At 38.5% G+C, this 24196-nt stretch overlaps 1 protein-coding gene across 5 annotated transcripts in view; it reads right to left on the bottom strand.

Annotated features, from left to right (window-relative positions):
* Positions 1-24196, bottom strand: part of MARCHF1 (membrane associated ring-CH-type finger 1) — a 258484-nt gene that overhangs the window by 33963 nt on the left and 200325 nt on the right. For 4 of the 5 annotated variants that reach the window (XM_056323187.1, XM_056323055.1, XM_056323219.1 and 1 more), the window contains 3 exons: positions 24146-24196; positions 11161-11240; positions 10145-10885 (listed from right to left, as the gene is read on the bottom strand). In XM_056323187.1, the coding sequence (XP_056179162.1) occupies positions 10145-10885; positions 11161-11240; positions 24146-24196 (872 nt within the window). The remainder of the gene's footprint in view (positions 1-10144; positions 10886-11160; positions 11241-24145) is intronic. The other variant, XM_056323258.1, reaches the window with a different exon arrangement.

The raw sequence follows: 24196 nt of genomic DNA, 5'->3' as shown, positions 1-24196 counted from the left end.
CCTAAAACTCCACTGGGACCTTCAGATAAAGTGACACTGCAAACTGGAAAAGAATAGAAGTATTCTTTAGTGGAAATACTTCTATGGGAGAACACTACGGGCATTATACATTCTATTTGTGCTTTCATTGTACAGAAGCTAAATGTATAAATAACACGGTGACATTAAGAACTTACATTACACAGAAGCTTGAACTCAATAATCTAATGGCTTCTTCTAGCTTTACAACCATGAAATATGTAATGAGAATAAAACCAAACTTCAAATGGAATTAAAGTCCAGTGAAAATAACCAAAGGCATGGTTTTCATCAACTTGAATGCTCTTTGGTGCAATTTTGCTCTTCATTATTTGTTTAGCCAGAAGAAATTAGCTTAAAATAAATTTGTGTTACCTAAACTCACAATCAGAGTCTTCAAAGAGACATGAGTGCCTGACAGCTATTGAAACAGAGCGTTGGCTGACTGCTTAAACATCTCCTGAAGATCTGGGCCAGATAACTTGTAATATCCTGCTCAGCCATTAGTACCAAATCAGAATTTTGTCCATCCTTGCCCTTTGCTGTATTTATCTATCACGTACATCATAATTATCACAAATTATAGAAAATAAATTGTAAATAAAGGTTTTGAAAAACATGTGGTACAAAGACAACTGAGCTAGGGGTACAAAACACAGAGTTACCTGAACTGTAGATAAACCAAGTCAGAGGCAGAGAACTTCCACTCTGGTTTCCCATTTTCCCCATGATCACAAGTGTTCAAAATTTTAACCCATCAGCCTGACTATTTACAGGGATGAACTTATACAGAGTGTAAAATTTGCTTACATACCTTAGAAATTAGTTGAATGAAAAAAACCAAAAAACACACTTTCCACTACAAAGAAAAAAGCCATAAATTGCTAAATCTATTCTGATTTATTTACAAGTTGTAGTACAGCACTACATGGTTAATAGCTGCAGTTTCAGCTGCTCAGACACGCATACAGAACTGACACACTCAGCTCTTCCCAGCTGTCTGGTCCTTTGGTAGATAAATGGCCTTCATTACAGGGCAATACTTTTGACTATCTCAAAATGGAGGGGAGGGGAGTCAGCTATTTGGCCAAATCCTTTTAGTTAGAATCCCTTTATAGTCACAAATTGAGCCTGGATAATATTTTATTTTTTTTTTAATTTTTTTTTTAGATTCGACAGCGGAGCGCTTTAAAGAATCCTGCCTACGAACAGGACCTTGCTTGTTTAAGGGGAATGAGTTCAAAGCTCCAAAGGAGCTTTTGCTCTATAAATCACGTGTACACCGGACAACATAGCACACGAGCTTTTAGAAGATTATCTGATTCATATATACAAAATTTGTGTGTGTGTGTGTAATATATGCTTACAGACATACCCCTACACAATGAGATCACAGAATATTTATTTCTCTTTAAAGAAAGCTCACTGTGAAACTGTATGAAATAATACTCTAACAGTGCAGTCATTCTTATGCTTTTGTTTTACATGGCAGTATTCTAAATACCCAGCACATATTTCTCTAGCAAAGAATTGTTTCTACAACCTTCAGCGCACAGATGTACCAAGCAGAAATTTATGCTAACACTGTGCATATATCAGCCAAAGATCCATTAAAATTCTTTAAAGGATTTTCTTAAATAGCAGGTTTACTTATAATGCAATAAATTAGCAAAAAGAAAAAAACATTTTTAGGGAAAAATAAAAAATGCTAAGCTGAAAATAAGTCTTTGTGAAAGGTTTTGCATAATTCATATCAAAACTGTTGTAAATTTCTTCTACATTTCCTATACTAAAAAAGTTCTTAAACAGAAACAGAATAGTTCAGTTTTGAAAATTTGTAGAGTGACATATGTAAAAATGGAAAGTTAAAAGTATTTTACTGAGAACTTTTTAGAATTATTTTTCAGTATTTCTTTTTGTTCAAAATATTAACTTAAGGCACATTCAAATGATGCTAAAAACTAGCTGCTAATGCAATGCTTGATTGAGAAATTGCATTTGACATATTAAGCTTTGCACCATAACGACTATGCAAAATGAGTAAATAAAGTTGCCAGTAGTTTAAGGTATACCACCTCCTTCACTGAAGGGTATATTGACACCATACATATATAAACGAGATGAATTTCTTATTGGATTAAAATAACGAGATGCTGCTAAACTAAGCACTCAGAAGTAAGGCATCTTCAGAAGGTGGTAATGTTGCGCTGTCTTTAATTCCATGACTGAACTGCTTTCCCTCGCTTCCCTCGGCCTGTTCATTGCAAAAGTTAGAAGGCAGGAAGGGAAGTATGAAAAGTGATGGCTACAGCTTGTAGACATTCATATGCTACTTGGATTTAGGCTGATTCTCAGAAAAACAACAAGAGCTATCCTGGGTGACTGTCCTGCTCTTCTCATTAAATGAAGATTTTTTTTTCCCTTACAGACAAACATCTCTTAAAGTGGTTTAGTTTGGCAAAATCATAGCAACCAACGTTACAATCTAGATGGTTAGCCACCATCTAAGCTGCTTACTGGCAGAGATAGCAAGGAGATTCCAACAGGTTTTTAGCTTTTCCTTCACATACAAGGTCAAAATTTTACTATTATGAAAGAGAATAGCTGCTAACCTTTACCCTCATTGGAAAAACAGCAGTTATCCTAACCTGCCTCTCACTAATCTACTTTAACCTCTGGTAATTAAGAAAATAGGCCAACCTCTACGCCGCTGTAGTGAAGTAGAAAACACACGTACTGTGTGGGAGTCTCGTGCACACTGTGAAGCTCGGTGCTGCACCCCCACCCAGCTGGCAACTGCTCCCCTACCACAGGACCTGGACAGCCCATTTCCACTGCTGACTATTGTTGAAGGAAGGTAATTAAGGAGAAGAATGAATCAGCATGTCCCTGCTTGTGCTTCAAGCCACACGAGCCTCATCTTTAGGAGCAGCACCGGTGGAAAAGAGTCTGCAGTAATTCTGCATCACCAGAGCTCTTCCAGTGGACCCCGTATTTGAGATGGGCACTGTATTTCAGTACCTAATAACATTTTCAAGGATTTTTGGCCATTAAATGTAGACAAAGGGTTTAGCTACCGTAACATAGCGCAAATAGTTTTTATAGTCTTCCTTAAAAACATACCAGGTCAAATATTACCTTTGTTAACGAATGTGCGATCTGGGGGAATATCTCTAAGGCTTTCAAAAACAGACGCGTATATGGGGGCACGGGCACACTGATGACGATGTATGATAACGTTTAAGGGCTATAAATGACATAATTATGTGAAACTGTTATTGTTCTCTAATATTCCTGGGTATTATATAGTTATGTCTGTGCTAATAAGCATAGCAGTGAAAATGCAGCAAATCTATTGGAAAAAAAAACCAGCTAGTGCTAAAAACCTGCTGTCTACACCAGGCACAGGCTGGTGGGGGCTGCTTTGATTTGATACTGATTCAGGCCGGCCAGGAATACATCTTGCAGTTTACTGCCACTCAAAGGGAGTACCCAGTTGGAGAACCCCAAGACCAATCCTCAGTGAGGTCTAGACCACGGTAAAAGTAAAGGTGATCAGATGTGCTTCAAGAGCAGGTTTATGAACCTACAGGCCCCTTAACTGACAAAATCAGGAGGAGCTATTATTGCCTTGTGACTGTGACGTTTACTACCACTGTGATGTGATTTCTATGCACTGTGAACTAAATGAATGCAGATGCCCAACACCCATACTGTTATCTTCCTGCGACGGATGTATAGCAGCAGAACAGAAATGCTTTTGGGCTTTGAACAGATCTCCCTAAGAAAAGGGGGAAATATCTTCTCCATATAAATACGCTCAAGAAAGACAATGCATATTCCAAAAGCATTATTTTTTGGTGAGAAATGACTGAAAAGGCAGTTAAAATTTTGCCCTTCGCTGGAAAGCATACCTGGACTCATGATGATTACGCAAAGATAAATTCTTACCCTGTTCACTGGGTACATCTCATTGCTATATTTCACTGTTACAGGGAGCTTAGTCAGGGAGAAACAGCATAGCTGGAAAGTGTTGGACCAAGTGAATCCCTTGATTTGACGTTTGGCTGTGAGGATTATTAGCTGCCAGCATGAAATACCATGAGCTCCTAGGTTATCTTAATTGGACCAAAAGGAACCAATTCCACAGGTCTGCAAAAGAATGCACAAAATTGCTGTCATTGCTGTCTGATAATCTTAAGAAAACTGTTCTCCTGTCCAAAAAATGTCATTCTCTCTTTTCTGCCAATTTATAGAGTACTTAGAGTGCTTTTAGACAGGTAGCACCTAAAATTAAAGCAGTAATTCATTAAAATGAACAACTCACAGCAAATAATAAACTCATTCATAAACAAACAAACAAAAAAATCAAACTCTGCTCCTGCATAATTTTTCACTTGGAAAAGAAAAGGCAAATTCACTAAGTGTGTTCATCATGGAACAGGCTAGCATGCCATGTTTCCCTTGCTTTCATTTTTCAGGCTTTTTTTTTTGAAAAAAATCTCATTTCCATTCTTTCCACTGTTAAATCATAAAGTAATCTAAATGACAAATTGGTCTTCCTCCCCATTTAAACACAGTGTGAATGAAGCACATTAATTTTCCACACCGAGTGTAATCAATTTGTATATCTCTTCCCTGTCACTCCTGCCCTTCCATTTTGCTATACAGTCAGCTGTCTTTATCTGACTAGAGGAAAAAACATTTTCAAAATGTTGCACCACACCAATGGAATTTCATAATGGTCTAGGTAAAGCTTTCTCTGGATTTCTGCAAACATGATCAGGATTTGCAAGAGACCCAAGAGGAGACAACATTAGCAAAAGCACACTAAATCTTTTATTTTGTCAACATTTCTTGTCCTTCTATTAATCTTCTGTTATAGGTGATAAATAGGTTATCTAACCACCTAAAGAGTTACAAGTAATTCCTGACTCAGATGCACTGTCAGTGTAACTCAAGATATATGTCAGACAAGATTTACTGCAGTGAACACAGTTCAAAGTAGTACGTACTGCATCCTAAAAAATAATTCAGAGTTCCTCCCACCTGCCTAGTGAAAGCCAAAGCTTTAAGTAACTAGACCCCTCACAGCACACACTCAAGCTTTAAGTATTTAGTAATGGGACCCTTAAAACCAAAGATCTCCTCTCACCCAAACTTCCTAGCAGGAAGCGGTGCCATTTCACCTACTTGCATTAAACATAGTGACAGGATTTGAGAGAAAGAAGCGGAAACCAGGTCTCAGGTCTCCCCCAGTTAAGTGACCCTAACCACAGCAAAGACATGCTTGCCTTGTTTTGGTTCTCCTTGCATCCTTCTGAATCACAGAGAGCTTCCAAAAGAGACTGTACAGCCAGATGGCTAAAGAGGTGACAGATGCGGCTTTGAGCCATCAGGTGGAGAATAGAATTAACCAGGATTTCACACTGCTTCAGAGACTGATGAACAGTCAGGGCAGGAGATTCCTATCAGAAAGTCACCTTGCACAAAGAAGGCTTGGGACAGGAGGGTAAGCAGCAGCTACAGTTCTTTCAAAGGAAGCGGTGAGGAGCCGCAACGAGGTGCAGGACAGGATTCAGGGATTTAACTTCAAATGACGGAATGGATCATCCTCGGACCCCAGGGAAGGCGCTAACACCCCAGCAAGAAACAGGTTAAAACCCCTTTAAGGTCTGGCAGTTCAGCATCCTCTAGTTTTTGGTGATTTTAGAGGGCTCCGGATGGTATTTCAAGTCTTCAGATATTTCTGTTCAGTTCCAATTCCATTTCAAGTATTCTGCGCTACAGTTTAAATTATTTACTGGATCCAACTTAATGGCTTCAGTATAAATATTTAAAGTGAGTGTTAGGTTTCAATGGCACCATTTAAGCCTATATATCTATCTTCTGTTCACCTTTCTCTTTTTTTCCTCAAGTCCATGAGGACTTGTTTCCTCCCAAGTGGCTTTCTGTCTGCTGATTTTGTGAGCACTCTACTACATGAATACGTCAGCATGTAAGTATATTCATGGGAGATACATTTTGCATGTCTTACTAAATAATAGGAAAACCAACATGTTACAACACTTGATTGCACAGAAAGAAACATCATAATCACATCGCCTCCTGTCAAATGCAATGTACACTACTTCCTACCTATGATTGTGCTAACACATAGAAATGCCCATAATAGTCTTTTTCTAAGTTTATAATGACCTTTTAATTAATACACTTTTTAAAGCTGGTTTCAAAAAATTATTCTTGAGGCAGATTCTGCAGATTTCATGAATCAACTTCATCATGTCCGTTACTCCTCCTCCTCTTTCCTGCCATCCCTCTGGAATGCCTTTACTCCTCAAAAGAGGGTCTGCCATTACCTGACTGTATACAGAGCCATTCATGGAGTTCAACAAAATGACAATTCTACTTCCGATAAGCAATTTTTTCATAGTGAGAAACTCCACTTTATTCAAGGGTGTGTGGTTTCTTTCAGCTAATTACAGTTCAGTGTTATTGCTGAAATGACTGCATCAGTATTATAAAAAGGTTTATGCCAGAAGCCTAACTAGTCAAACAGAAAATATCTTTCAATTCTCCCATCATAAATAATAAAAATACCATGAGATTAATTCAAAGTCAGTTCACAAAGCACTTAAGATACAGCAGTGGTAATATCAATTAACCGCTTTTCTTCCCTTAGTAATTCCCTTGTGAAAATCCATGGGAATAAATCCTCACAACCCATGCACTGTCTTGTGTCCCACACATAGCTTTTCCCTTCAGGCAGATCACCCCTAGGCAGACCAAAAAAGCTATTTCTGAGGTTGTGCCTCAAGGCACATGACAAATTCCAGAGTAAAGTACATACAAAGAAAATCTCAGACACAGAGCAACTTCGGAAAAGGGGGATCCAACCGTACTGCACAATTGAGAAAGCCTACCCTGTGAATCTAAAAAAAAAAATAAATAAAAAAAATAAAAAAGTAGGTGTCAAAACAACTCAGCATGGTCAGAATTCACATAGTTGTCCCTAATCCCAGAAGCAGAAACCTTGCCTTCTAATGGGCCCCAGAAGAAAGGAGTACTTTCAGGGAAGAGACTGCAAACATCATCATTGATGCCATGTCATAATTTCATCATTCTGGAAACACAGCAACAGAGACACTGTAAGGGGAAATGTCTCACCTGACATGCCAAGAGGCCTGTGTTAGACTAGCTGCAGTATATCTTGTGCCGTGGCACTACGTGTTATCCGACTGACGCGCTTACGCTAGAGCTGGGTGTGTGTGTCCTGCCGCGTTCCTGCTCACGCAGCTGAACAAAGCGTGGAAACTGCTTGTAGCCTTACGTGGGCATAGAAATGCGTTCAAGAGGAAATAAAGGGAAAAGATTGCCTACCAAACAGTTAAAGACAAAATAACTGGCACCAGGAGATGTTTAGGATCCCTGCTTTTTCCATTTAATCCCATCTGGGCAAGAGCCACTCCTCTCAGCCAGTTTTGTCACATCAGTTAGAAGATATAAATGCCTAGGTTGAAAAACTTAAAGAAACACCTCAAGAAAACAGTTTTTCCACATCACAATCAGCTATGTTAATCCAGTCTGAGAACAAACATCACCAAAAAATCCTTTTTCTATTTCCCATGCAGAAAAATGGTCACTCTATATGTGCACATCTGCACTGAAACGTTGGTTTTTTTGTTGTTGTTTCAGATGCAAGACTGTGAATCTGAAGAAAATCATATCAGGTCACAAGTCAGTTAAGTGTAGAGACCCGTCTTGAAAAACCGAAACTACAGTCTACACTGAATTGGTAGTAAAAACACGTCATCTTTTTTCTTCAGCTGTCTGCTAACTGATTAAGACAACTTACCAGCTCTGAAAAATTAACGTGCTTTTTGACTTTGTACTGTTTTTCCTAGATGTATTATCATCACTATGATACACCTAGTAATGACAACAACAACAAGCCAGCATTATCCCTGACAAGAAGAAAAATGCAATTATGACTTTCTTGACAAATTTTGCACAACAAGGCAAGTTATTAACTGTGTTGAGTTTAACTCTGGTTGTTCAAAGAGCATCTCCACTGAGAGTGAGCCTAGGGACACATACTTTTCAAGTTTTCAACCTTCCCCTACTAAACAAGAGCCTAGCTGAAAAGTTTGCACGCATATCCAAAAAGTCCATCCTTGAACCAAGCTCCAAGACTTACAAAAAGTGCCTGGATAATTATAGTAAAATGGAATGGGTCAAGAAGACAGATGAAAGACTGGAGTCCACTTTCCACCTTAAAGCGAAGTCCAAGTCTGGGGACTCAGGCATCAGTTCGCATTCATCTACGTCAGACGACTACAAAACTTTAAAACTTTTACTTTAATTTCTCTCTCTTTTTTTTTTTTTTTTTAACATGGTATAATTAAGCCCATATAAAGACCTGAAATAATAATTCAGGTTTTGGGTAGCTCAAATTCTTAGTAGTTATTAAATGGCCCTATTTTATACGTACTGTGGCTACTACACTGGATCTTCAATACATGCAGGCCTGCTGGTTCAGAAATTTAAGACAGTTCTGAAGCTGTTGAAGTAGTTACCTGCACATCTCTGAATCATACCACATAGACACGCTCCAAGTGCATCAAAAACATGTAACATGTTTACCACTGCTGCTGTATCTGCATTTCTGTAAGGTGAAGAGGTCCCAAGCCAGGGGGGTGGTCCTGACATAAAAGCTGATGTACAAACATGGCTGGACTTTGAAGACTCTTAAATTGTCATGGCAGACAAGTCAGACAACTGAAATATCCATTCTTGCTTGGTAAGCATAACAAGAGCGCATAGCCTAGCTGTGTTAGTAGCGGGTTGTATCTCCTGCTGTGAAAAAGCACAATTCCTGCACAGCATCTCTTTTCTTTTCAAAACTAGGATCCTTGTAGTGTGCTACTAGGCTGAAGTATACTGTGGAGCTGCATGATGTGATACTGTGAACACTGTAGAGCTGCATGATGTGATACTGTGAACTTCCTCATTCTGACTATGTTTACATTACCACGCAAATTTCTTCCCAGCAAAGAAAAGTGAGAAGTTCTGGGTTACTGTATCAAGAAACTAAGCCTGATCCTCATTTACACTTTGTAGATGAGAATCAATGCTGGCCCTCAAGTTTGGACTGGGGAAAAACAACCAAACCAAACACCACCACCCCCCTCCCTGACCCCATTCCCCTCCACCCCCCCAAAAAAAAATTTTAAAAAATTATTTGTTTCAGTTCTGTAAAACTTATGGGATGGTGCATAACACCCAGGTTGCCTAGTAGACAAGTAAAATTCATACTTTAGCTCAGAAGTGGCCAACTTGCTATCATTCCTAGGGGAAAATACTCCCCTTGCACAACTGCATGCCTCACACCAAGGGTATCAGACTGTCAGAAGCCTGAATTTATGGATTAGAGAGAACTGTTGGTTTTGCTTTTTCTTTCCAAAAGCTTGTTTTAATTTTCATTCTGCCCAACCATCCTTTGTACCTTTGCAATCCTTGTGATGGGTACCAAACTACCGGTCCCCTACCCATTCACAGTGCAGAGCTGTTCAGCGCTGCCAATACCCCTGCCACTCACGCCCGGCTGGAGGGGGTGCTTCGCAGGTACAGTCCATCAGATTGCTGTGATAATGCGGCTCTAGAGGACACTGAATCAAGACCATACGTTTATTTCATGAAAGTCAAAGAAAAGTGACAGCGGGACCAAAGCTGGATTTGAACTGATCACCTGAGGAGGAAAAACTCCGTATCCCATTGCATTCAGCTGTCAGGCGCTGCCTCCCTCGCTGCCTCTGGCTGGGGATTTAAAACGCAGCAATACTCTGCCAGAGGACACAGTGTGTCCGTCACCATGAAAAAAAATGGAGCAAAGAAAAATATTTGGTTCCCTTGTAGGATTTACTGCTTTTAAATAAGAGAAGTATCTTTTCAGACTGAGATACACTAACATCTCTGTTAGCCAAGGTTTTTGTGTTGCTCCACGCGGCCTGCCTAGCAGCTCATTACTGAGAAAAAGTGACAGAGAGCAGTCAAGAGAAGGACCCTCAACCTCCGGTGGTGAGAAACTCCTCTTAAGAACGTAAAATCTTTCTTATTAGGCACTAACCTGCACACTTCTAAATCATCAGACCAGTCATCACACAACACTGGAGGCTTCTGAACAGCATCAGTCACACCGGACCCTGCCCCAGCGGGTGCTCTGTTATCTGGGACTGCCAGAGCATCACTGCCAGAGCCTGCGTCTGCAAAGTGCTCCTTGGAACCTCTGCCGTGCCTAAGGAAAGACGCAGGCTGCCGATCTCTGTAGTAGCTTTTCCCTTTGCTTTTCCCACACTTTCTTGAGGAAATCCTTGCTTCCTGAGATGACACTGAAGACTGTGACTCCTTAAGCTTTGGAACCCTTCTTCGGCGGTGATTTAAAGTAGGATTCTCAGGGTCAGATACCTCTTGCTTCTTTTTCCCCATTGTCCCCAAGGTGACAAGTTCGACAGCATTATTCTTTGAGAACCAGTCCTGGTTACTGCACGATCTACTGTTCCTTCTCCCTCTCCTGGCCATTCTGGCCTTTTCTCTTGCTCTCCTCCTAGCCTGAGCCCACTGACTCTCATCCGAAGATGATGATGAATCAGATGCCTTCCAGCTGGATCTCGCAGGCTCAGGATGCAATTTGCATTCTTTCCCCTTTCCTTGCTTTTCTGTATGCTCACCATTGTCTCCAGTCTCTCTTTTCCGCCTAAACCTTCGTTTTACTTGTTTCTTACCAGACTCCCTATTAGAAGGGGTCAGCACCATGACAGGGGTTGCATGTTCAAGCTCATCTTCTGACAAGTCATGCAAAGTAGTAGATCTAGACAAAGCAGTAAGCAAAGGAAAGGGATGGAAATGGTAAAGGTGGATGGGAAGAGAGAAATCACCAAAAAAAAGAATGAAAATGAGAACATGAATTCTAATAGAAAAACATGAGACCGAAAAGCAAAAACAGAATGAAAACAAAGATCAAAAGACAACTAAAGTCTATGTAAATTATGAATAGCGTTAAGCGGAAGCAAGAGCTACATATTATTTAATAAAAACAACTATCAAGCGTCAGCCAGATTAGAGTGTATTTTTCTCAGCACATACCTACAAATGTCCTGAGTGGAAGGGCAGACAGACAACCGTGACTGACTCCTGGGAGCTGTTCCTGTTGTAGGACTGCTTGCCTGTTGAAATAAGTTAGACAGTTTGGAATCTTTGTCCATGAAATACATCGCAGATATTTTACTGCTTTGCCACATGACTACAAAATTAAAGTAACTGTCACTGCTGTTCATAGCACACTGCTGAACACATACAAGCTCACAGAATACAGGAAGCCTGACAAAAAGTGAAACCTATTTGTGGAACTAAATATGACCAAAGTGTTTCAGCTCTCGTTTGCTCATGGCTACTTTTTGTCACTGTTTGAGGAAGCCACTTTCAACATTCGAGTTGTCATTTTGGTTTTGATCTACTGTAAATGTCTGATGGGAAAAGGATGTTGTTTTTATTTCATGCAATCAAACCACCATGGCGATGCCTTTCAAAACGGAGTGAGGTGCCTTTACGTTACACTGAGTGATGAAGAGCACAAAGCTAACTTGAGTGGACTGACAGAACAGCAAGAAAATTAAAGTATGTTTTAAAAGGTTTTCAAGGCAATCAGATCTTCTAGAGGTGCTGAAAAATGTAAGAACTGATGAGCCTGAGAAGACCAAAGCACAGGCTGCATCGCCACAGAGCTAATCGCATTCTCGAACAGCAAGAGAGATTTAAAACACCTGCAGTATGTGACATTTTGCTCATAAAGTTGTTGATACAAATTGTAGACTCAGTTGCTCAATACTTCCACTGAAAACATTATTTTGATGGTGTTAACAGCAACCCATTTCAATGTGCCTCACAGTCTAGTGGCAGCACAGCTGTACAGAATCCAAACTTAAACCCAAGGCTTTGTGATTCTTCAGGATTACTCATGAGGTACAGTACTGTGGGGAGAGGGTCCAATAGAAATCATTCTTAAGGCTATGACCTTCCTTAAGCTGATAAGGGCATTAGCTTTTAGTATGCACCTCTATCCCATTGTGAGCACCATGACCAAATAGAGACAAAATACTACCAGCCTAAGAGTTCCACAACATCACCCACCAGATGCAGGGGAAGAATGCAAGGGTACAAAGTACAAACAACACAAAGGTGTAAAGGCTGTCATCCCAAGCGTTTGTACTAGCAAATCGAACTCAGTCACACATAGAGTCCATAATTAAAATTATTTCTAGCTCACCTTTCACAGACATTTCTGTGGTGTCAGTTTGAAAATTTATAATACAAGCAAACATACATAAATACAGCAAGTACCTGCTGACAATTCACTTTCATCCAAGGCTTTTAATATCCATTATATTTCATGCATAGATTTTTTTTGGAATCATCAGTCATCACTACGTGCATTTTTGCTTTTAATGGGATAACAGCTGAGACTCAGGAATGGTACTTTTGCATGAAAATAATCTTCTAGCTTTGGAATTCAAGTAACCTTTTTTACCTCTTGATTAATATTGCAACACCAAAAACATTAATAATTCTTTACTACCAGTTCCATGAAATGGAACTCAGAGGTATGAAAACTAAGCCAACATGGGAAATTAAACTGATAAGGCATTTGGGCACAATCCTTATGTTCAAATGTCTTTTCAATGTCTTGGGTGCCCCAGGCAGAGGAGGAACATTAGTGTGTCTACATGCAGCGAAATTTCTCCATTTCAACTACATGTATTAGAAACAGATGGTGTATGTATGGTCAGGCACATATTTCCACTTGCGTCTCTATGATTAGTTTGACGTGATCAGGCATACCATAAGGTATGTAAGGACGGAAGATGTAGAAATCGGCACCAGAGCCATGCTGTTGGGCTGCAGGCTGCTGCTGTGTGAAGCAACGTCCCTCCAGACTAAACCCCAGGTGAAGGACTGCTGAAGAAATCCAGCCCTAGGGTGAAGCGTGGACTCCTGCACTCAGGCCTCATGACTGAATTCATGCCTCACGGCCCATTTCTTTCTCCCCTCGCACTGTTACCATTGCTTCTTTCAGGACCTCAGGGGTTCGCCTTGCTCTTACGTGGTGGTCAGGTCATCCTCACGCTTAATGCGAGCCCCATATCACCTTGCCACAAGCATTGCCCTTGGAAGGGATCAGGACTGCAGCTAAGCTGGCCCAGGAACTGCACAGCAAGTCTGCACAAGTTCAAGAAACTTTCAGCAGCTATCACAGCAGGAAGTCAGCTAGACCGCTCTTAAGAGGGCTGGAATCAAGCCAAAAATTAAAATCAATTCCTTGAAAAGCTTTTACACTTATTATTTGGGACTGGAGACCAGTGGAAATCTAATTATTTTAAGATAACAATTACATCACCACTTTTATTGCTTAAATCTTACATTTTACTCTCAGCTGTAAAGAGGTCTGGACTGTTTCAGCCCTGCTCAGTCAAATTTACTTTCTAGTTCCCCTGCACTGGCATAATGATGTTAAGTTTAGTTGCACATAACTTGGAGAAAGGTTTATTTCCTTCTAAAATAATGTATATCAAATTCTTTTAATAAGAACGAATGCTTTTTGCTTGTTTGTGTAATCTCTATTGGAGCAAACCTGACATCTGGTCAGGCAAAAAGCCTGTGCGCTACTGATGTCTTCAAAAACAAAGCAAGAAAACTACAACATGCCAAGTTACATACAAGATAATTCAGATTATTTGCAAGCAAGTTTCATTCAATGGGTTTCTACAATTTTTAAATACAATTTTTTATTTTTATCTATTTAAAATAGCTTCTAATGGTAAAAATCATAGAACCATAGAATACCAGGTTGGAAAGGACCTGGACCTCAAGGATCATCTGGTCCAACCTTTCTTGGGAAAACACAGTCTAGACAAGACGGCCCAACACGCTGTCCAGTTGAATCTTAAGTATTCAATGCTGGGGAAACGAAAACGAACAGATGGAGTGATTTCTAAACCCAAGAAAGTTAGTGTTTCTGACATTCATTATCTGATGTTTAGTTACGGAGCACACAGGTACTAGAGGGCCTTATTTTCTGAGTAATTCCTGTCTCGCCTCTGTATATTAAATGGGAGTGCAAGGATCTGTTAACGTCAGGTCTGTCCCTGTTACCAGGTCATAATTAATATAATCGTTCCCAGCCAGTCGAGCTGTTTTTAAAAACTTGTACATTCCAACCCAGCTGGAAGCCTATTCCAGACCTTTACCCCAAAACCCCTTTGCTTTGCCACCCTACCGATGTCCTGACAGCACAAACTGCATCTGCTTTCTGCTGCAAACACTGGCTCTGGGCTTAACTGTTTCAGTAATGTTCCCTCTCAGCCATCTCCTCTACAAGTTATACATCCCAAACTCAATTAAAAAAAAAAAAAAATATTCTTTTAAGTCCAGCCTCACAGTGAAGATACCTAAAGCAGCATTTAGTCAGCTGGTGTATTTATGGAGCACAGCATACAGCCGTAGGGAAGGTCCAGTTCGATCCCTAGAAGGGATGCAGTTGCATACGTACAGCATTTCACTCCCCTGAAGGGCAGAGCAGGCTGATGAGCAACCTGAGTGCTGCCCTGCACAAGTTCCACGTTCCTTCAGTCCGCGCTGCCCTGGAGTCTGCCGGACTGTGCTGCCACAAACCACAGTGCTGAACGAGTCCATCATTCCGGCTCACAATACAGGCTTTCTGCTATTTTAAATCAACTTTACTGCTACTTTCAGCGACAAAATGCAAAATCTTTTAAGTGACATCAAGTTTATTTTAAAGGCATATCAGACAAAGCAAAACATGATCATCTGAATATACTGTGCTCACATCACATAAGTCCAGCTGTTATGGGAATGTATATGCAACAGATGTTGGAAACAGCCTCCAGCAGACAGATCTTACTGCTATAATTGCTATCCCATTACTATATTGCTATTTAGCACACTCAATATTTTGAGATACTGTATTTACTGAATAGAGGGATCAGATGATGCTGTGGATTCCAATTCCACTTGGCAGGCAGAATAATGAACTTTTTTTTTTCTTTTAATAAAAAATGTGTTTCTTGAATGAATATCTCCTTCAGACAGCTTAAGTGTACAGCTCATTGGAATCAGAAAACTAAACCAGCACTGTACTAATTTTATCATAGCAAATTGTATCAGCAGCATAATTAAATGTGGTAATTCTAAATAAAGATGTCTGACTTCATTTATAAGCAAGGCAGCTCATTTCTCTATGCCATCAACACAAGGAACATGTTTGAGGGATAATACCAACTGCAGCTGATTAGGTTTGGCATTTCAGAATTGTTAGTAGAGACAGATTCCCCACTCACCACCTTCTACTGTCTTGGTCAGTTTAGATTAACTCCCTTGTCAAGGATATGCAATTCAATTAACACACATGACAGGGCACTTATCCATAATTATTTTTGATATGTTCAACAGATTTGATAGTATGCTTTTTAAACAGAATACTGGTAAATATGGAATCTTCAGGACAAGTGAGATTATGATAATTTATCTATAAATACAGAGTTTTCAGGACAAGTGAGGTTATGATAATTTATCTAACACAAAGGGACTTTAATATCACATGCGTGTCCATGTTGAAAGACTGCAGCAGCAACAGAAATGGGAGACAGAATGAAGTTCAGCTGATGAAAACAATATGAATTTCAAATCAAGATTGCCTTTACTTTGGTGTTCAAGATCCGGTATAATTTTCCAGAAAACAACAAAACCCAAGAGTCCTCACTGACCTTAACACTACATGCTGAAACCAGTCCAAGAACTTGAGCTGAGTTGTGCTCTGAAAAGAGAGAAGGGCTCTGCTTTGACTTAACAGAAAAGCTGAGTGAAAACACGTTCCACTAGTGCAAAGCATTCACGTAGAAATCGAGTTAAGCTCTAAATTAACAAACCAGGCATAATGAAAAGCTGATATAAATGGCTCCACGGATATCACCAGAAAGGCTAATGAATCCTCTAGTGCCTCTGTCCTGACTAAGGAAGGCCAGAGGCATTTCCAAAAGCTGTTCAGCTTGCAACACTGCTTAAGTAGAAAGTTGCCGAAAATTGAGGGATGACAGGGCAGACAGGGAATATGACTAATGTTTTTATACTCCTACGAGATATGCCTTATAGCAGTGATGCATCACAGAATCCTCCGGATCCCACCAGCCAATATATTAAAAAGCTGAAACTCTATCCATCAAGGAATGGATACCTTAGAAGATTAGAGCAGTTTGCATGGCAATAAGCTCAGCAGGAGATCCACCTGCTTTTGGTTTGAAAATTTCTGCTTTGTAAACAATGCAACTTTTAATGGAAAACATCCATCTCTATAGGCCAGGTGTATCCTACAAAGTATGTATTGATGGCAACTGAAACTGACTCACATGGGACTTCTTGGTTTTGTTTTGCTTTTTTTTTTTTGCCTTTTTTTCCCCTTCTTTATGATTGAGTTCTTGTTCTGTGCTCAGATTTCAAAGTTCTTATAGTCTGATGGCTTACAGCAACTGTTAAATTAACTGCTAACTCAATTTCTGTTACATTTTCTTTCACAGATTTTTTTTTTAATTATTTCCTGCACATTTCTTCCTCAAACCTTTTTTTTCTCTCCTGCCCTCCTTCCCTGCCTTCCACCTGCCTCTGAAGAGAAGGAATAAAGGTAAAAGTAACACAGAAGGAAGGAGAGGAAATATCCTTACAATTCTGCTGAATGATACCGTCCAGCACCTTTGACAGTCAGTATGATCCTGTTATACAATGGTTTGAAATCTAAATCACCAAAGCAGGTTTACTTTCCATCAAAGTAAAATAAAAATTGCAAGTGGCAAACCTATCCTCCCATTTAAAAAATGAACCCAAAAAAAGCAATTACAACTTTGACTTGTAGATTCAAACAGCTTTTAAATTTCTTTTCTCCTATCTTACTGATCTATCTTAATCTTTATCTTAAAGGCACAGGTTCTACTAAAAAAATCCACTCTTTCTACAGATGTAGAAACACTGCTAGGTAAGCTTTGAAATATCAGATGGACTGTAGTTTGAAAAAGTCTTTGTACTGCACCAGTGCAGTATTTTTGATTCACGATTCTCCTGAAGGATGCATCTTTCTAGGCATTATCACTTTCTTAATAAAAATGTTTTGTAGTTCTTAGAAAAAAAATGCACTGATGTAGGTGATTGAAACAAACGATGAGCTGGCCTTTAGACAAAAGGTGCAGGGTCCTGAGACCAGCAGCTTTTGACCATCTATAGGGAGCCAAATGCAAATTTAGCCTGTAGGAAAAGTGAAGCATAAAACCTGCTTCTTTGTTGTTACTGGGTTTTGTAGTACTTTAGTTCTAAAGGCAGTCAGTTTTCTTATTCAAAGAATATAATTTAGAATTTTTTTCCTGAAGAGGGCATCTGTTTTCACATATCCTTCTATCTGCAAGAATTAAAGCCTCAGAATGTTTCTATATACCACACAGCTGTCAATCATATGACATTCCTGCCATTCTCCCACCGGTGTATACGTGTGTGAGTGCACACACTCACCGTACTCTTTGTTTGGTCTGATGGGTTATGCAGGAGATAGACAGGATAAAATCCCATCTGTGAGGATATCATTATTATATTTGAACAACTCTACTCTGCTGTGTATTTGATATCTAATTATTCCAGTCCTGAGGAAGAGAGAAACCTAAATGCACCAGACCAGACCACAAAAGCTGTAGAAAGGATATTGAAATGACTAAACCAAAAGACAGTGAAAGGCTAACAATGCATTATTACAAAAAACAGGAGACACCATATTTTCACGAAGTGCAATCTACCTCAGACTGCAGCAAAAAATAATTTTGTTTCACCGTATAAATAAATTTGCTTAATTGAATTCTTTTTAGGACAAAGACCTGAAGCATGCTTCAGAGTGCCACAGTGAAAAAATAAAACGCCATATAAAAATTTCCAGGAGTGCATATGGAGCAGGTATGTTACAGATCACGATTCTTGTTGAAAACCAAGCAATAAGCACATGTAATAACTTGCATACTGTGTTTACTGAAAACAAATCAAAGCTACTTCTCCTGTATCTTATTGCCTATAACAGGACAGGACTGAAATCTGTGATAACACAATGTCTTTACAGAAATGGAAATTATATAAAGGCATTATGCACAAAGTAAGCTTCTATAAACACAAACTTTGTGGTACTTACTACATTTCAAACATATATACAATTTTGTCTGGATGTGTCAATGTGGCATGTTTAGGTATACTCAGAATACACAGTAAGAATTGTGACTTAATAAAACAGAATCTGTATAATTGTACGTATTATTGTATACAGCTACATACAGCTGTATTTTTATATATGTATCCCCTCTCATTAGAACATGAGTTTAAAACAGATCAAGTGTATCCAAGAATAAACTGAAAGCATATTTTTTTTCCTAAAGATTGTCCCCTGCAACTGAGATGTATTTAATGCAATTTTATTCAGGAGTTCAAATTTCAGGCAGATTTAGAGAAACTCTGCAGTCATGCCTTTTGTTAAGCTTCCTACAAATAAAAAATAAGTTGTATGGGCAAGCCACGAAGTATTCTCTAGACAAAGAAATTAAACATTTACATCTAAGAAGAAAAAAAGTGCAGCGATAGTTATTAATGCCATTGTATCTAGTTCTATTTTTTTTGCCTTGCTGTGTTTTATGGTCTGATGAAAAAAAAATACTTTTCACTAACTTGTTTACTTTGTGCCGTTGTTTTTTACAGTAAATCTGAGTTAAGTGCCAGGTTAGTCTTTATCTTTGATATTAATGATTCTGTTTATGAGCAAGAAGAAACATTTAGATGACTAACATAACATTTACACACACTTTCTAATGACAGTTTTGTATACACGGTAATATTCACTGTAACAGCACTGTTGAAGGCTGACATTTTACCCTTTACAAAAGGATGGACTTGTTTTTTTCTTTGTTTATTTTCTTTTTTGAAATCTCTACGTTTTCTCTTAGTTGGTCACTACAGTAATTTAGAAGCTACACTTGGAAAGGCTGGAGCTACATCGTTCCTTGAAATAAACCCAAAACACACCAATCTTGAAAAAAATTGTCATTTATGACTAGCATGAAATTGGCAAAGAACAATAAGAATAAAAAATGTGGATTAACCTGTACCAGTGCAGTCCCCTGTAGCAAAATGCAAGGGGTCACACAACTGCTCTTTTAGGATTCAGTCATGCAAAGGTATCTGGGAGCTCTGCAATCCTCTTTCAGGCTATCAAAGTCCACGATACGAACTTCTTAAAGAAAAAAAAAAGCGAGTTCCTTTATGCTTTTTCCACTATAAATAACTATCATTTGTGTTTACAACAATTCAGACAGAAGATATTATGAATTGTCTGCTGGTATCACCGCCAAAGACATGGGGGTATGTTTATCCATTAGAAAATGCACAGTGTATGCTAACAGTGCGTTCTGCTTCAAGTTGTGTAAATCACCCAAACGGTGATACAGGGCTCTTCATACATTCACCTCGTACTGAGAGAGCATGAAAAATCAGAGAATATAAAAATCCATGTGAAAGAGCATTCAATTCCAATGGAAGAGATTAAATGGAAATTTAATTATATAAAATTATATAAATGACAGTCAGTTTGTGAAATATATTTCAAAATCACAAACCAAGTAGCTCAAATCAACAACTGGCAGCAATAAATTTTTCATCTAAGAATTTAGCGGGCCCTACCTTGACATGCTGCTGTCTTTTGGTTTTCATTCATATCTTACTGAGAGGAGCCCTACCTGACATAAGAAATCAGTACAGAAATTGCATAAACATATAGTAAAACCAATTCTTTCCTTTCTCTGTTGTTTTTCATATTCTAAATTAGACAAATGAATATTATTACACAGAATATTCCAAAATGATCACCTCACTTCTTCCTGATGTAAGTCAACAGAGTTTTATTAGGTGGATGTTTCAGACACTTGTAAATAAAAAGTGTTCTAACACCTGCTCCAGGCGTTTGAGAAGCAATTGAGCCAAAACAAAAATCAGGCAATTTGCTGCAAGCCTGAGTTTCTCTCCACTGAAAAATAAGCCCAAAGTTCCCATCAGAGAATTTCAAATCTTACTGCTGAGAGCGCATCCTTCTCTAAGGAGCTCTTGAATCGTAATTAACATGCAGAAAGATAATTACAATGTGTTAGAAACACTGCTTCCAGAAAACACTTTAACAGAACCAGGCAGCCTCAGAAGCACATATAAGCATAACCTCTACAGACCGTAATTCAAACACAAGATTTGCTCCACTGGTTAACCACAACAGAAAGAAATCAATCCACCAGATCCTTCTCAGACTAGCTTTCCTCTTACATTATACTCATATTTAGGAAGACATAACAAATTTAATGAAAAAATCTACAGTGCAAAGAAGTAGGTAGTAGCAAATAGGTAACAGACAAGGTCAAGCTTTTAATTTGTGTAGATTTTAAATGCACCCAGATAGGATAATTGTAATTCTGAAATCCAGAACACTGCACAGGACTAGCTCTTACAAAGAATAAAGTTGCCCCTACTACCAGCACCATGGGAATGGATGGGACAGAAAGTCTAAGGGTTAAAAAAATAATAATAATTTAGAAACAGCAAGGCTGGTTTCTAAAATGCACATTTCCAATACTTCTATGTTTTTATTCATACGTATTACAGTAGGTAGGTTCTGAAAGCCGTAGTTAGTAACTAGGGCTCCCCTTTGTCCCTGTGAGATAATGCAAAATACAGATCAGTCCCAAACACAATCTGTTACTCCCAGTGCCAGCAGGGCAGAAGGTAAGAAGACTTGTGTATTGATTTATTGATTCTACAGGGAAAATCTAGGTTACTACCAGAAATACAGCAGAAATCAGACACTGATACATTTTCCTAATTGTCTCTGCTTGGAAAACCAGCTGAAGGAGTTGCTCCTGGAGACCCAGGGCAGTGTTACCGATGTATGGGCTGACGTGAATGAACACTGTCACAGGTGGATCTTCACTGCGGACAGTCATGGCTGCCTGTCAGGCAGGAGTACCAGGGGAACAGGCAGACAGGACTGGGCAGAGTAAGGAACAATGAGAGTACAAAATGATGCCAGATCACTTGCAAAAATTTGCAATTATCTCAGTGGTTACCCCACAAATGGGATATTTAAGGTCACTGTAATGAGCTGGAAAAGAACAGAGATAGATCAGCAAATTAATTTGGGCAAATGCTCTCTCCTTCCGACCTGCCAACCAAAACGGTGCAGGAGGGCCAAGGGCAGGGGGCATAGAGCACGGTGCCTTATGGGGACAAGGGCCAGTGGGAGCTATAGCTGCACCACATCGCTTTCACCGTTCATATACTCTTGCCCGCAAATAAAATAGCAACTGATTCTGTGCTGAGTCGAGTTAACAGAATGGAAGTGCAGGATTTTGCTTTACTCCTACCATATTGATGAAATACTTCATTACACATGTAAAAAATAATAGACTTTTGCAGGTAGAGCTATGTAATACCATAGTTACATGAAAATAATTTGTAAATATTCCAGTTGGCTTAATTTTATAATAGTACATGTACAGGTATATTGGACAGCTACTGTTTTTACTTAGTTAACGTGTATTACATTAGACTTTAAATTTGTATTGAAATCATCTGAATATTTTAAGTTTTGTCCTTTCATTTGCAGAAATAGTTTATCACTAAAATTCTTATCATAAACTTACATGCAAGATAAAAAAAGTCTTTGCAATGTGCTACATTTCTGCACTCTCGATGGGCAGCAAAAGCCAACAGTAAAATTAAAGCGTTGATTTCCCTCTTGCCCCTCTAGTGAATATCTGATTTTAAAATCTATGGATTGAATTGGTATATACCAACTAGTATCTGGTAAATAACAAACAAACCAAAGCCATTCCTTCTTAGCGTGTCTAGATAAGTCACATTCAATGTTCAACAATTCAGTTTAAGCTGTAATACCATGTACTTCAGAGTTAATGTACCTGGTGCACAAAATTGCCCAAGCACACAAGCAAACCTCAGGTGTTCTCTCTGAACAAAAAAACGTTAAGAGTGTTAAGAAATATGAATCTGTATTTGCAGAATCTCGGCTACATTGCATATCACAAACGGTGGTACAAAATCCAGTGATACCAGGGAATGTCTACCCTGTATATGGGACAGGAGCTCCGTATACAACCAAGGGTGGCGTACACAATACACAGTAACTATTACAATATAACTGCCTATTTGACCCTTTTTAGCTTCTTCATACAGGCAAATGAAAGCAGTAAAAGACAGTGTTTTGATTACCATAATTTATATTTTTAGATACAGACTTTCTATTTTTTTCTGTAAATTGAAATTTTTACTGTGTGCAAGATCCAACACTGCACAGAACTCAACTTTTGCCTTTGGTGTGTAGTTTACATCACCTAGATGCTTCCTATCTTGTTTTGAGGTGCAATATTTGTTACTATTACTTTATGCCATGCGATACTAACCTGAAAAGTCAGGTGTTTGCTTTTCTGTTTATCTACACAAATATACCCTCCTGTTTTACAAAAAAACAGCCATTTTGAATCAGACAACAAATTGGAAACTAGATTTCAAATCAAATGTCTTTCAGCATTTGAAAAGCTTCACTGGCAGGTACCTTCACATGGAAAAATTGATCCAAAAGAATGAATGATGCTATACATCAGAAAAAGATTATAAGCATGCCTGGAAACCTTGCTTTTTAACTTACTACTCAAAAAGGTGCAAGTACACCTTTCTAATAAGCATCTATACTTATTTCTGCAGAAATTACTTCAAAACAACTGTTAGTCACTGCCATCGTTCTCATGTCAATGAATATATTTATGTTTTGTCACCGTGTAACCCACACAACTGACTTAAAGTACTATCAAGTCAACATAGATTTACAGTAATTACAACTATAGACATACATGTAAAACTTTTAGTGAAAATAATACATACAATTCACTGTGATCAACCTTATAAGTGCTTAACTATATATTTTTTAAAAATAGGCAGCAAGTCAGGAAAAGATCAGCCATATCCTGCAACAGGCTAGATACATTCTAAGCCTTTTTCCTTGCATTTTTTTTTCCTTCTTAATGTAAAAGAGCAGAACCTAACAAAAACCTAGTTTCTTTAATTCAAAAAAACACTGTTGATTTTTGTTTGGGTTTTGTTGTTTGGGTTTTTTTTGGGTTTTTTGGTTTTTTGTTTTGTGTTTTTTTTTTTCAACTCTGAGAAGAAAACAGTTCTACAGTGTGTACCCCACAGACAAAAATACTGTGGGGAAGGGCCTTAAGGATACTGTGCTTGCACTGAGTGCAAAATATTTAATCTGTAGATACAAACATAATACATGATGGACGCTTAGGCTGGGATTCAAACAATTATCGGATTTTCATCTTTTACTTCCTATATATCCTGGCTTTTTGGCATAATTTCAGCCACATCTGAACCAAAAATACAGACAGAAGGGGGTTAAAACCAAAGAACTCCAGTACAAATCACATTCTGCCTTTTCCTAAAGTTTCCCTTCTCCGTTTTTTAGAAATTAAAAAGCACCTAGATATAAAGTCCTGGTTTCTGTGAACCATAAATTCCTGTAAAAGGAATTCAGAATTCAGTCTGAAAAGATGACACATTCATAGCATTACACATTGTGGTTGCAATTATTTGATTCGGGCAGGGTGATAAAAATCAAGTAGGAATTCTATCTTAAACCAAAGCATTAATGTAACATTAAGCAGTTGTGGGAAGCAGGTGAAAAAGGCGCAACTGTTATTTACTACTTATTATTACACGTATGACAGTAATGACTAATTGTATATTGATACTTTAAGATGCATTTTACATGGTAACCATAATGTTAGGCAGCAAAAAATTAAAATCTGCTGTTTATAAAGAAAACATCAGAATATGCATATATGGTTAAATGAAGTAAAGTACCATATTGCATTTGATAAACTTGGTGTTCTTTAAGTTCTATACAAAGGAAACAGATATCACATACCTTTGAAATGTTACTTGATCGACTTGTGGAACGCCCTGGGGATTTATCATT

This window comes from Falco biarmicus, chromosome 1 (genome assembly GCF_023638135.1).
Source record: "Falco biarmicus isolate bFalBia1 chromosome 1, bFalBia1.pri, whole genome shotgun sequence".
Taxonomy (NCBI): Eukaryota; Metazoa; Chordata; class Aves; order Falconiformes; family Falconidae; genus Falco; species Falco biarmicus.
Note: the sequence above shows the minus strand (reverse complement) of the source record. Positions and strands in the feature narration are given on the sequence as shown.